Genomic DNA, 14,105 nt, shown 5'->3' with positions numbered 1-14,105 from the left:
GCACTTAAAGGGCCCAGATACTACTCAGTGCAAGTTCAGATATTGCCTTGATATTATCCTGCTGTACCCAGCAAAGGCTGAGCTGGTTATTGTTCTGATACCCAGTGGTAATGAAACGGGTTTATGTGTAAGAAAGAAAGGGTAATCTCTAAAAACTCTCGCCCACCCAATATCCTCTTTGCTGCTCAGTCAGCTTTTGCTATGACTGACAACCAAATTTTATTGTCTCAGGAGCCTTATTTGTTTGTTTTTAGCTTTTATGTCTGACAAATTCATTAATTTTCTTCTGGCTCCTGTGGCATTTCTAGGATCAAGTTCAGGGGAGAAAAGCTGATACTCTTGCCAGAACCAGAATGTCTAATTCATCTTCCTATTTCCCCATTTTTTAAAAAATAATTTTTAAAAAACTTATTTTCCCATTTCTACCTCCTCTTTGCATCAAGTAGCATTAAGTAGGTATTCAAAATGTTTCTTAAATAATATAAAGGAAAAGAAGAAACATGACCCTAACTAATATACCTGGTTACAGCCTTCAGGAAAAGCTAATAAGAATTCACCATCATTTAACCCTCACTCACCTGAAATGGCTTCAGGAATGTTTCCTCCATTGCCAGTCTGCCATATTCAGTGAAAAGCTAGAAGGAAAAATACACACACACACACACACACACACACAGTGAGAGAGAGAGAGAGAGAACTTCAGTATCTGCAGTTTTACTGCTTGGCTTTCTTCCATTCATTTTCTCCTCTAGCTGTAACAGAATACTACATTATTAAATTATTATGATAATTTTCAGGAAATAAATACTGGGCAGATAGAGTAGAGCTATAGTAATTATATATTTTAAAATGAAGGACATAAAGTACATTTGAAAAATAAAGTTTCCATTTTAAAACTAACACCTTTTATATCTAAAATATAGGACAGGTTTTTTGTAGGAAAGAAGGGGGAGAAAGGAAACGTATGTTAAATGACCTTTCAAAGCAGAACTTGCATAGATTGAACCAGAGAGCCATAAACCATGTAGGATATGTTTACAAAAGTTGTTTCCTTAGTAAATCTAATGGCACAATGGCCTGTATTATTACAAAGACATTAGGCATTTGGCTTAAAAAGAGGAGAATCAAATACACTCCTTCTCTTATTGTTTATTACTCCCAATTGAGATCATGAAGCACCATAATATGAGTTTTTGTGCTGTTGCCAGACATGTAAGAATTTGGAGAACATAGATCCGAGGAGGTAACTGTGACTGGGCTTGTGATGAAAGTTTCCCCATATGAACACAGGAAATGCCACTTCATACACAAGAGAAACAAGCCACAGTGGCTTCTCAGAGCTGGGGAAGAATGCTGACACACAGGATTCCCATCTCTTGCTCCTTTAGAATAGCACCCACAGCACCACACTGCCTCTCCTGTGGGAGCCATAGAAATCGAGAAAGCAAAGAGTAATTACTAGGCACCTGATTTAGAGTGATGAAATGAAAGTCTGAAATATCATGTCTGATAGGCAGCTTGTCCAGGGCTTAGTCACTCTCACTGGAATCACTTACTAACATAATTTGAATTTACAATCACTTCTGAGGAAGGCAGAGGTGCTGTAATTTACAGGAAAAATTTTAAATGACCTCAAAAAAAGATTACTCAATATCAAAGTCCCCAAACTGTCCTTGTTTAGAAACCACTAAACTGGAATAGAATAGTGCCATGTCATTAACTTGGAAAGTAGTTGGTTAGGTTATGACACATGCCCAAAGAAGTAATTGTTCTTATTATGAAAAACATCTAACAATTATTCAGCATATTGCCTATTTGTCATAAATGGTTAGTGTGATGTACTAGAAATACATCTGATAGCAATGCTGGATGTGAACTCCAAATAATATTTCCAATGCCATAGATTACCCTGCTCTGTCATCCTATCTGTTAAATTTGCACATTTTGGTACATGACTCTGATTGCCAAGATAAAATACTATATTGAAAGCAAAATTCTCTATAAAATATTCAGAAGGAAAACTATCAGAGAAACAATAGGTTTTGCTATGTAACCAAGAATAACATCATTGAAAGAGCAGAGAGTGTTATTACAGAGATGTGAACCATCTCCAGGAAACATCTAATCTTTTACTTATTTGAGATTTAAATACTATTTAAGAGTGGAAGGAGCACTGAGCTCAGTAAAATGACTACATTTTTATTCCCACTCTACCACTAATTAGCCATGGAAGTTTCAGCAAGTCATTTATTTCTTTCACTCTCATTTTCCTCATCTATGAAATATAAAGGATAAATTAGGTGTCACTGAGACTTCTTTTAGATCTAAAATAGAATTCTATGCGTTATCAATTAGCTATAAAGTGGTCCACAAGAAAAAATATGGTATATAATGGATATCATACTAATAATTATCAAATCCCTGATTGTAAAACTTCAACTTCACATTTTGGGTAATTTATAAACCAAAGATTCTTTCTTCCCTCTGATTTGCCATATATTTTCACATACGTAGGGCTGATAGCGAGTAGTTTTACAGAAACAAAGGAATTTGAAAACTGAATTAGAAAGAACAGAGGCAGAACAAAAAACCTGGAGATAGGACAACCTCCATTTGGTTATGTTTGTAAATCATTGCCTGAAGCTCTGCTACACATGTTCAAAAGACTACTAGATATACAAAAAAAAGAGATAACTATTGTTACCTGGAGATGCTGAAGATCATCCTCCTGGACATTTTGGGATAAGTTATATACCTTGATTAAGAAATAAAGTCAAAATGAGAAGATAATTGGCATCATCTTAAGCACTTACTTTGTCATTCTGTATTTTTCTAAATACAGGTATCGACTATCACAAAATTTAACTCTCTTACATATATTCTCACATAATGATATTTATAAGATCTTGAGAGAAGAGTAAAAGAAGCTTGAGAGACAATAAACAATGTACAATAATCATAAAATGATTCCAGGAATACAATAGCCACCTGCTCTGGAGACAGAATATTAAAATTATTTTATGAACCTAATTTAATAATTAGTCAATAAAATAATCATTCTTCAAGCACACCAAAATAATAGCAATCTAAATCTGAACAAGCCATACAAAAAAGTTTGTTTTGAAAAATTATGTTGACTTCTTCACAATAGATTATTTTATGTCTATAAGAAGTTTTAACACATGGAAGTTAGGTTCTAGATATAATGTTCACATCCTTATGTATATGCATTATTGCTTCATGAACAGATCACAGCATTAAGATGACATTTTTAAGGGGAATAAATGTTAGTAACTTCAAAGACAAGTTAAGTATGCTTTTTGTTTATGTACTGATACAAAGAGTATGCTTCATGTACTTATTTAAATAACAGACCATTTCTTAGATAATAACAAAAAATAGTCATTACTAAGGACTTAGCAGATTTTTCTATGAAGATATTCAATGTATTCAGGTCAAATATAAATAGTAAATAATAAAAATTTAAAAACAAAGCCAATCTGGTTTTGACTGACTTGTGTAATAGCTTATACTGTCGATTATGAAGAAATTAGACCTTCAGTCAGCATTTTAAAGGCTCATTCAAGAAGTAGATTTTTACACCACAAAAAATGATAAGTATGGGAGGTAATGCATGTTAATTAGCTTGACTGAGCCATAATGTATATGTATTGCATGTTGTACACGATAAATATATAAAATTTTTATCAATTTAAAAAAAAAGGATGTAGATTTTTAAAAGTTAGTCAATCATAGGTGATAGCCATCAATTTCATTTCAAAGTCCTTTATAAAAAAATTCAGTCTATCCTTCCTCCTTCTATCTCTTGGTTGTCCTAACCCCATATGATGCCTTTGTTGTTGGTTCACTATCTCCATTCTCTCTGTTCACTTATAATTCAGTCTTGGCTTACTTATCTTAACTACTTTGCCTTTCCTGCCTTTTTAAGCTACTTTACTGTTTTTATTGATCTGCTCTGTTTCTTGGCTGCTCTCTCTTCTTGCTCTCTCCAGTGAATAGAAAATATCTAAAAGCAGTCATAAAATCTTTTATGCTGTGTGTTCTGCTGGTATAGTAAAACTCCCCAAGGACTTTCAGGACAATTTAGAAAGCCTAAAATAACCTCAAAACAATACTTAAGAAAAGAAAAAGAAAAAAAGAAAGAAAGATAATTTTGTATAAAAACATTTACTTTCCTAAATGTATATTAAGGTGTTTTTAAAAGCTGTGAATACACATACATGTTTTTACCTTTAGAAATGTTTCCATGGGCTATGTAAAACAAAATTTTATATTTATAAATCTTGATTCATTAAAAATAACTTATTAGGTGATCCTAATTTGTACATATGTATTATAATATTATTGAGTTTATTATAGGCTTTGAACAGAAAAAGTATCAACAGGATAATATAAGCTTTCTGACTAAAGCAGTCAACTTTAAAAACTACAGTAACAAAAAAAATTCTACTCTTATAGAAATCACAAGAACTGGTATGCTAATTGAGCCAGATAAAACATATAATTTACCATTGCTGTTGTTTATCTCACTATCACATGTATGCATAAACAATATATTTATAATTTTTAGTTAAAGAAACATCCATCAAAATGTATTTATTTTATTCCATACCTGTATTGAGCTGATCATTGTGCTAAGGGCAAACACTGTGGCCGAATCTCTCAAAGTTGACTGACTGTCAAAGGTTCCCTGAGTATCCATCAACAACACCGCAACCTATAGGCAAGTGGAGTACATTATTAATATTTATAGGACATCTAGGGCATTAGGATTACCACAACATTAACAGCACAAGAACTAAAGGAAACCATTATCAATGAATACTTAATAGATAATTTCTTACACGTGCCAAGAATACCACAGAAAAGAAAAATATTAATTAGCTGCTGGTTACTGTAATGATTAATTTTCACTGAGCATCTGTCCTAATATGGCATTGAAACAAAATACAGATGTTAGCTTGCTGATTTGTTGTTCTGTTGTCCTCATAATTTTGCTTCTCCTGATCACAAGAAAGGGAAACAGGGATCACACGATAGGATACTACTCCCCCCGCTTAAGCTTCATGTCAGATGGACAAAATTAGTTTTCAGAAGAGCATTTCAAAGATCCTGAAAAGTGCTAACTGTTGCAAGTGAAAACAACTTTATTTAAGAAGTTAGCATCATACCTTTTTACCATCAGGTTTATCGATAAGGAAGACTTCACTCCATATCTGGATTCCTGTGGTCTCTCGTTCAGACCCACCTCTCCATGAAAAACCAGTCAATGGTTCATTGTAGTCACCAACCCAATCAACTGATTCCTATAAATTAATAAAGTCTATGATATGGAATTGGATATGTGTGTATAGTTTTTTCCATGCATCCATTCTGATTCATATCCCTCTCCAATTCTAGTCAAAAGTAAACAACATATGCATATCTATTGCACTGACACAATAACTTTGTTCATACAAAAGAAATTACAGAGGAGAAACCATGTGCCACATTTTATGTTAGGTTCTGGGGATAAAAAGATAAAAAGATATCATTCCAGGTATCATTCTATTGTTCGGAAACTCACAGCCTAACAAGGAGATAGACATGCTAACAAACCATTATGATGCAACATATGCATGCCAAAATGGAAGTGTATGAAAGGCAAAAATGGACGCACACAAAAAGAAATAACTAATGCTTGGTCAGGTAAGACTTCACAGGAGAGGTGATGTTTGAGCTAAGACTTGAACATTTAGGCATTTTCCAGGCAGGCAAACATGGAGAATACGTTCTATGAGGAGAGAGAGAGAGAGAGAGAGAGGAGAGATATGAGAGAGCATATTATGTCAGGATATACATAAATGCTTTGGTATGGGGGAAGGAGGGAGTGAGTAGTAGGAAGACACTGGACAGATGGCCAGATTCTTAAAGGCCTTGTAAGTTGCCTAAGAGAGTTAGATTTTATCCTGTAGGCAATGGGCAGTTTCAAAGAAGCAGAGATGAATTATCGTTATAGTTGTGAGTAGAAAGATTATTCTAGAAGCAGTGAAGGGCTAGTAGTAGAAAAGGGAAATGATAGCTAGGAAGGACAAAAAGCAGGGCTATTGTAAAGGTTAAAAATATGATTGAGGACCTAAACCAGGGCCAGGACAGTGGGAGGAATAGAAGGCTACCGATACCAGTGGGATTCGAGAAGTTAAAGGAAGAGAGAATAGAAAAAATTGTCAAATTTTAAAAACACTGAAGATCAAATAAGATAAGGAATGGAGAGTATCCCTTAGATTTAGTAAGTCAGTCATTGGAAATCTTGGTTAATAGTAGTTACACTTATTTTTGTATTTCTTAGAATAAGTTATTAGTTTTTAGAAGACCTCGTTAGTAATCCTCAAATCTAAAACCTCATATTAACTAAAATATAAAATTTCACTAATGTAAAGAAATCTGGAAGTAGATTATTTGAATTAATAAGAATTCTATATAAACTAGTATAAAAGAAAATTTTATTCAGTTATATCCTATCTTGTTCTATAAAGCATTTTAGACCCTTATAAAGAGTTCAGTTTTGGTTTTTCCATGAATTGGTTCCATTGTCTGGCTCCCACCTCTTCAATTTTATTTCTCCTTCGTCCCTACTACATGATTTCCACTCTAGGGAAGACGATGCAACCTCTGTTTTGTGCATAGTCATACTCATTCCTCTTCGTCAGAATGTCCCTTCTTCCTTTCTCTCATGATCCAGATCTTGCACATCTTCAAAATCTATCCTAATTCCCAATATCTCTATGAAGCTTTCTCTAACTTCTGCCTATACAAATATATCCCTCCCCTGAACTACATTCAGGGATTATAGGGCTGGCCAGTTAATCAGTTAGAGTGTGGTGCTGATAACATCAAGGTCCAGAGTTTGATCCCTGTACTGGCCAGCTGCCCTCCTCCCCGCAAAAGAAACATATGAATTAGCATTTAATAATGCTCTAAATATTTCAAATATATTAATTCTGTCTCCTTGGCCAAGCCGAGATACCTAAATGTAAAATCTATGTCTTCTCTGGTATCTACCATAGTGCCTAGCACAATGCAGGGCATGCAGCAGGTAGTCAATAAATACAATAGATGTAGAGATTGAAATTAGTCTAATAAAGTGTTGCCTGGAAAAGAGTCTTGGATGCATATTTTAAGGAATAAATTGCAATGACTATGAATTAGCTTAACAATAACATAATTGTAACATTAACACCAGGTATTTATAAAAACTCTAAGCCTGAAAAATAAATAAGAAAGACAAGGAAAACATCCACAAATAGTTACTTTGGCAGATCTAAATTTTATCTTATTTCATTCATTCAGGCATGTATTCATGTATTTCTTCAAAAATTACTTATTGATTACTAGCATCAGGTATAGGATAAGCTTAATAAAAGTTTTCCTGCTAAGGAGAACACAGATTGTCATACTTGAAATTGAACTTTGCCATTCTAATATGAATGATAATTATATATGCAGAAATTAAAGTAGAATTTTATCTAAACAAGTCAGTGATACATGCCCATATGAGAGGAACAGCAAAACAAGTGTTGTATTCTGTCTTGCTTCCTGAATGCTCTACTAGGTGTAGAAAAAGAAAAACAAAAGCAGAAAAATCTAGTACAGTTTAATCTAACTAAATGCTATTTACCATAAGCAACATGACAAGTGCTATTGAGTATTTCATTCTAATATTTATTTAACTGTTAAAACTATAAATATACCTAAAACTGTATAATCTCAAAGACTGGAAGGTATATTAATTTTGTTCATTCAATTTTCCTACCTGCGTTAAGTAGCATACTAATGTTGGTATGCTAGAAATAAGGATTGGTAAGAATTTTGTTTGCTTTCAAAGCCTGAATTATTTTGGTAGTTATGTTCTTGATTTGTTTGAACTGAGGCTAGAGATACAAGATGTTAAAGTTAACATAGAATTGTTAAAAAACATCCCAAGTATAAAAGATCACTCTAAAATAGATAATTGTAGTATAAATGCATAATACAAAGTTCTTTGGGTAGTGTGTCTATTTTTCCACAACGTTCATATTTACATTAGAACTGCTATGGGTAAAAGGATAGGGAAAAAATCCTAGAATATTTTCCATTCCTAACCTTCTGTTCCTCAGGCCGAATCTCCTATTTATCCTTCTGCTTGTTTAATCTAGATCCTTTAAAATCTCACTTCTTTGTCACACTATCTCAAATGTTATGACACTATTGGTTGCCTCTGGGCATAGCGTAAGGGTGAGAACTAACTGGGATAATGTCAATGTTCTGTATCTTGATATGGTTTTGGGCTACACAGATATATGTACTCATCAAAAATCAGCAAATGCACATTTAAGATTTGTGCATTTCATTGTATGTAAATTTAACCTCAAAAGAAAAAACTAAGTAAATACATATATATATGAGAAAAAAAATTTTTTGAGGTATATATATACACACATAATAATCATATATTATTGAAATTTATATGGGGAAGTGTACTGATGTCAGCAACTTACTTTGGAATACATAAAAAAAGAAGACAAAGTGATGGATGGAAAGAGGGATGAATAGATGGAGACACAAATGATAAAGTAGGAATATTAATGTTAATGATAGAATCTAGGTAGTGGGTACCCAGATGTTCACTGTAAAATTTTTTTGAGTTGGCCGTATGCTTGAATAATGTCATAGCAAATGTTGAAAAAAAAACTATTACAATTAAAAACTTATGGCAAAAGTTGTTTGACATTTTAAACCCTATAACATGTAAAGTTTATAAGCATATCACTATAATGTGTCTATTTTTAAAAGAGTAAAATAATAAATTATATTCTAAGGGAAATGCAGCAAAGTGGCTTGAGAGAAAAGTGGTCTGTGTAGTTTGGTCCCCAAAGCACTGACTTTGGAATGGTTACATCATAGCATTTTTTTTTTTTTTTTTACATCATAGCATTTTTTAACTGATTCATATTTATGGTACGTTAATAATAGAAATGGAAATATTGAACACCACTAAATAAAAACACAAAGTGACAGATGCACAGAAACAAAAAACACTTTTTAAAGCACTTCTTACATACCTGGTTGTACATATATCTCAACATGAAGTCCATCAGGAATGATTTTCCTTTTCTAAATGCTCCAGCAACAGATACGGCAACAACCTCCTTGTCTCTGACAGCCTCTGAGAGAAGGATCCGATTTAGTGCAGTTTCATCTAACTCAAAGGAATGGTCATCTTTGACAATGAGGACTTGGACTGGTCCTGCCTTTTTCACTGGCTCCTCCTCTTCTGAGCTCCATTCATACGTCTTTTCTGAAAATCCACCTGTTGAAAAAAGCAACTGGCTCAGCTAATCATCTCAAAATGCCAAGAAATGTATATGTACCTCTCAACTCTGACACAGGAGCACGGTGGAATTAGAAATATTCGTATTAATGCCATATTTTAATGTCATTTATACCATATTCCAGAAAGACTTACATTTGGTCCTTCTCATGTGACTGAATCAAACAGACATCAAAAGAAAGCTCTAAGTCAGTGCAGAGATCTTTGCTGAGTGAGGAAGAAAATCAAAGCAAAGAACGCTACTTGTGGAGCAGAGAAGTAAAATGGTTTTAGTTCACACTTTCTTCATCACCTAGAAGTAGCTTATTTACATAAAGGATCCTTGCAACACTTAAAGTTGAGCATACATAGGAGGAAATACATAGAAGATCTCAGAATCAAAGATTTGCAAGGATGCCATTAAGTACTATTATAGATGAGGAAACTAAAGCCAAAGATGTATTGAGCTTGTCCAAGAGAAAGAAATGGAATTTCTATATCACGAAGTCTATTTCTATACCATGGATGCTTTCTCATGTTATTTAATTAATCCTTGTAATATTCCAGCAAAGTACTTATTATTATCCGTATTTTTGACACACAATGAAATTAAGAATCTAATTAACTTTCCCAAGATCACACCCACTAGGAAGGGATAGGTCCAAGTTCACATAGATAGTAACTGTCAACCTGGGATAGATTGTATCTAAACTTTCATCCCAGATCTTTCTGCTATAATATTCTGACTGATTACCACTGAGTAGTGGTAATCAAATAACTTTTGGACAACACATAAATGGGCTCATGTGCTTTGTCTCAAAGGAACAGGAGGTCAATACATACAATAATTAATTCCTCGGATCAGATATATGACCTAGCCTCAAATAAACCCTTAATAATTGCTATGAACTGAATGTTTGTGTCCCTCCCCAAATTCATACATAGTTGAAACTCTGATCTCCAATGTGATGGTATTTGGAGATGAGGTCTTCAAGAGGTAATTAGAGATAGAGTAGGTCATGAGGGTGGAGCCCCTATGATGGGATTAGTGCCCTTATAGGGAGATGAAGGGACCAGAGCCTTTTCTCTGTGAAATGTGAGGATACAACAAGAAGGCAGTCGTCTGTGAACCAGGAGGAGGGCCCTTACAAAGAACCTGGCCATATTGGCACTCTGATCTCACCCAGCTTTTGGAACTGTGAGAATTAAATGTTTGTTGTTGAAGCCATCCAGTCTGTGATATTTCTGTTATAGTAGCCCAAACTGACTCAGACAATAATATTAATTTTGAAACAAAGTGGGCTCTTAAATAACCTTTCATTTAAATTTTTGAAAATATATTTAAACAGACTTTCTTCATGATGTCTATTTGATAAGTCTTATAACTAGGGAACAACAAGGCGATTGTATCTCTTGGCATAATTTTAAATGTTTCCAGATCACACTGATATATGTAAATATATTATATTGATAACTTTATATACAACGGTACCTACATCAGAGAGGCTTTGTGAAGATTAAACAAAGTAATGTTCATTAAATGAAGATCAAAGAGTCTGACAAATAGTACATGCTTAATACATGATGACCACTATTAATATTATTTATTATTACTATCTATTCATGTTTGATTCCAATACTACCTGCCCACCTAATTTTAGCCTCAGCACAAAGGACCTTTCTGAGGATATCAAATACACACATTTTATTTGATGAAGCTCTTTGTCTGTGGTTTAGTTATGAGTACACAATTGTGAGTCATGAACCCTGGATAGACATAATATTTTGGATAGAAAAACATATCTTCAAAGCAGAAAACTAGATCACAACTTTCTACAAATGGAAATAATTCTTTAAGATTGTTTGTAACTAGACATATGCAAGAGGCACTCCTGGAAATGCATGTAGAAATGAAATTTCTGGATTGTAAGTTTTTCAGTATTCAGCTTTACAACATGATGGAAAATTGTTTTTTCTAAGTGGCTATACCAATTTTTCAGTCCTCATCCCAGCAATTTCTTTGACACCGTATTGATCCATATCCTTTCTAACACTTGATTTTGTCTGACTTCTTAATTTTTGTCAATTATATAAGTATAAAATAGTATCTAATTGCGGTCTTGCTGTACATTTCTCTAATTGCTAATAAAGTAAACAATGCCTTTTGTTGATTTTTCAATTAGGTTGCTTGTCTTTTTCTTATTGATTTGTACTTTTTTTGTTTTTTTAATCACAAAAGTGTATTATTTATTTATTTATTAAAGAAAATGTAATTTTATTAATATCAGTTTTTTACATTCTATGATGTTGGTGCAGAGCAGTAGGGAGGGAGGGAGAGAGGGGAAAGGGGAAAGAAATGTGATGGAAGAAGGAGGAAGAAGGAGGGGTGGGATTGAGGCCTGTGGCACCCCCCTCATTCCCACAGGGGAGCCTGCGGGGCTTCCAGTGGTGGCTTGGTCATTGTCAGGCTGGGTGCAGATGTCAGGGGGTGTGGCAAAAGCCTTCGCCCCCACCACCCTAGCTCAAGAACACGGGGCCCTTCTTGCTGCGGCTTGGTCGTCATCACTGGGCTGGTTGCATGTGTCAATGGGGCATGACTGAGGCCCAAAGCCCCTCACCGCCCTGGCTTGGGAGAGCCCAGGGCACTTCTTGTGGTGGTTTGGTGGTCACAGATGGGCTGGTTGCAGGTGTCGGGGGGGCATAGCCAAGGCCCTCAGCCACCCACCACTCCAGCTTGGGAGAGCCAGGGGCACTTCCTGCGGTGGCTCAGTGGTCACTGCTGGGCTGGCTGCAGCTGTTGGGGGACATGGCTGAGGCCCAAGGCCCCCCACCACCCTGACTTGGGAGAGCCTGGGGCACTTCCTGCAGTGGCTCAGTGGTAGTCGCTGGGCTGGCTGTGCATGTTGGGGGTGTGTGGCCAAGGCCCAAGGCCCTCCACCACCCCAGCTCAGGGGAGCCCAGGGTGCTTCCTGTGGCAGCTCAGTGGTCATCACTGGGGTGGTTGTGCATGTCAGAGGTGTGTGGCTGAGGCCCTCATCTCCCACCCTTGGGACTGGTCCCAGGTGTCATGGGGCATTGCTGAGGCCCCCAGCCCTACCCCCTTTCTGGCTTGGTAGTGCAGGGGCTTCTGGTCCTTCTAGGTGTTATAGGTGTTCTTTGTGAAATGAGACCTTTACTAGTTAATATGAAACTTTGTCTCTGGTTGTAGGTACTTTGTTTTTTCTTTCAGTTCTGTGCTGGATTATTTGCTGTTCCCACCACTCACTTAAACTCTGCACTGGAACCAATTTGTTGTCCTTTGCTTACTTCTTTTTTTTTTTTTTTTTTTTTAATTTTATTTTGTCGATATATATTGTGGCTGATTATTGTTGCCCATCACCAAAACCTCCCTTCCTTTGCTTACTTCTAAAATGGGGGAATTTCCTATGGGGACTGGTACTTGAGCTATGTGGTTTAGCTAAATTGCTGCTTTGCTGCTAATTCCCTAGGGAAGGCTTTCTGTGCAGCTCAGGTTTTAGAGGTTGACTTTATAGGTACATCTAGGTCTCATGAAATCTGGTGTACCTGGGTTGTGTAGAAATTCTGGTCTGGGCCTGAGTCTTTTCATCATGCTGCACCCCATGCAATTCTATATTCCTGACCAGTCTCCTGAGTGGTTCTATGCTGATTGAGATGCAGATAAGTTGTCCTTGCTGTGCCCAGTGTTCTCCTGATGGGACTGTCTCCTCCACCACCTGCTCTCCACACATTTCCCATGGGACGGTCTGTGTGCTGGTTGGTCCCTTGCAATGATTCACGGGCCTTTGAGGGTTTTTTTTTTTTTCCTTTTTTTCAGTTGTGGCTCCTTGCTCCTATGTGGGTCTATAGGAACTCTATTAGTGGTCTTGCTGGCCTGGGGGCCACCAAGGCCCTCTTCTCCCCTGCTGCCTCCAAGCAACTTCATCTGAAGGGCACAGCTGTGGCTTTTGTCAGCTCCTGCTCCATGCACTCAGCACCTCCAGCCAGGAAGAAGCTGGGGCTCAAAACGTTCGGAGTGGTTCTTTCTATCTCTCATTGTGGCTTCTCCCACCTTCACACACTCTGTAGGTCTCTCCTCCTCTTCCCCTGAGCTCTAGCATCCCCAACTTAGCTGTCATTGCTTTTTTATAGCTGTAAATTGGTTGATTTGTGGGAGAGAGTGACGCTGGGGACCATCTATTCTGCCATCTTGACTGGAACTCCTCCTTGTAGTTTTTAAAATATATTTTGAATGCTAGTCCATTGTTGACTATACACATGGCAAAAATCTTCTAATTTAGAGCTTGCCTATTCATTTCCCTTAAGGTATTGTTGATGAAAAGCATTCTTAATTTTAATGTAATAGGTGTTATTAATATTTTCTTTTATAATTAACAATTTGTATGTCATGTTTAAGAAATTATTCCTTATAAAAGATCTGAAAAATAGTTACATATATTCTAAGTTTTTAAGTTTTGCTTTTGATATTTAAGTTCTTAGTCCATGAGGATTTGATATTTGTATAAGGTATGAGATAGAAATCCAATTTTATTTTTCCTGTATGAGTAACAATTTTTTCAGAGCTCTATTTATCAAAGCACCTTCTTTCCTCAAGTGGTCTGCCATGAGATCTTAGTCATAAATAAGTTTTACACATACACACACACACACACACACACACACATACACTAACTTGTTTCTGAGGTCTCAGTTCTGGTCCATTCATCAATTTGTCTATACCAGCACCAAGAGTACACCA

At 35.9% G+C, this 14,105-nt stretch overlaps 1 protein-coding gene across 1 annotated transcript in view; it reads right to left on the bottom strand.

Annotated features, from left to right (window-relative positions):
* ATL1 (atlastin GTPase 1) overlaps positions 1-14,105 on the bottom strand; it is a 75,318-nt gene that overhangs the window by 40,725 nt on the left and 20,488 nt on the right. The window contains exons 2-6 of the mRNA XM_063090135.1: positions 9,102-9,349; positions 5,193-5,327; positions 4,634-4,738; positions 2,705-2,755; positions 579-635 (exon numbers count right to left, since the gene is read on the bottom strand). Coding sequence (XP_062946205.1) covers positions 579-635; positions 2,705-2,755; positions 4,634-4,738; positions 5,193-5,327; positions 9,102-9,349 — 596 coding nt within the window. The remainder of the gene's footprint in view (positions 1-578; positions 636-2,704; positions 2,756-4,633; positions 4,739-5,192; positions 5,328-9,101; positions 9,350-14,105) is intronic.

The sequence above is a fragment of the Cynocephalus volans genome, chromosome 3 (genome assembly GCF_027409185.1).
Source record: "Cynocephalus volans isolate mCynVol1 chromosome 3, mCynVol1.pri, whole genome shotgun sequence".
Lineage (NCBI taxonomy): Eukaryota > Metazoa > Chordata > Mammalia > Dermoptera > Cynocephalidae > Cynocephalus > Cynocephalus volans.
The sequence above is the reverse complement of the archived record's forward strand: the minus strand, read 5'-3'. Positions and strand labels throughout refer to the sequence as shown.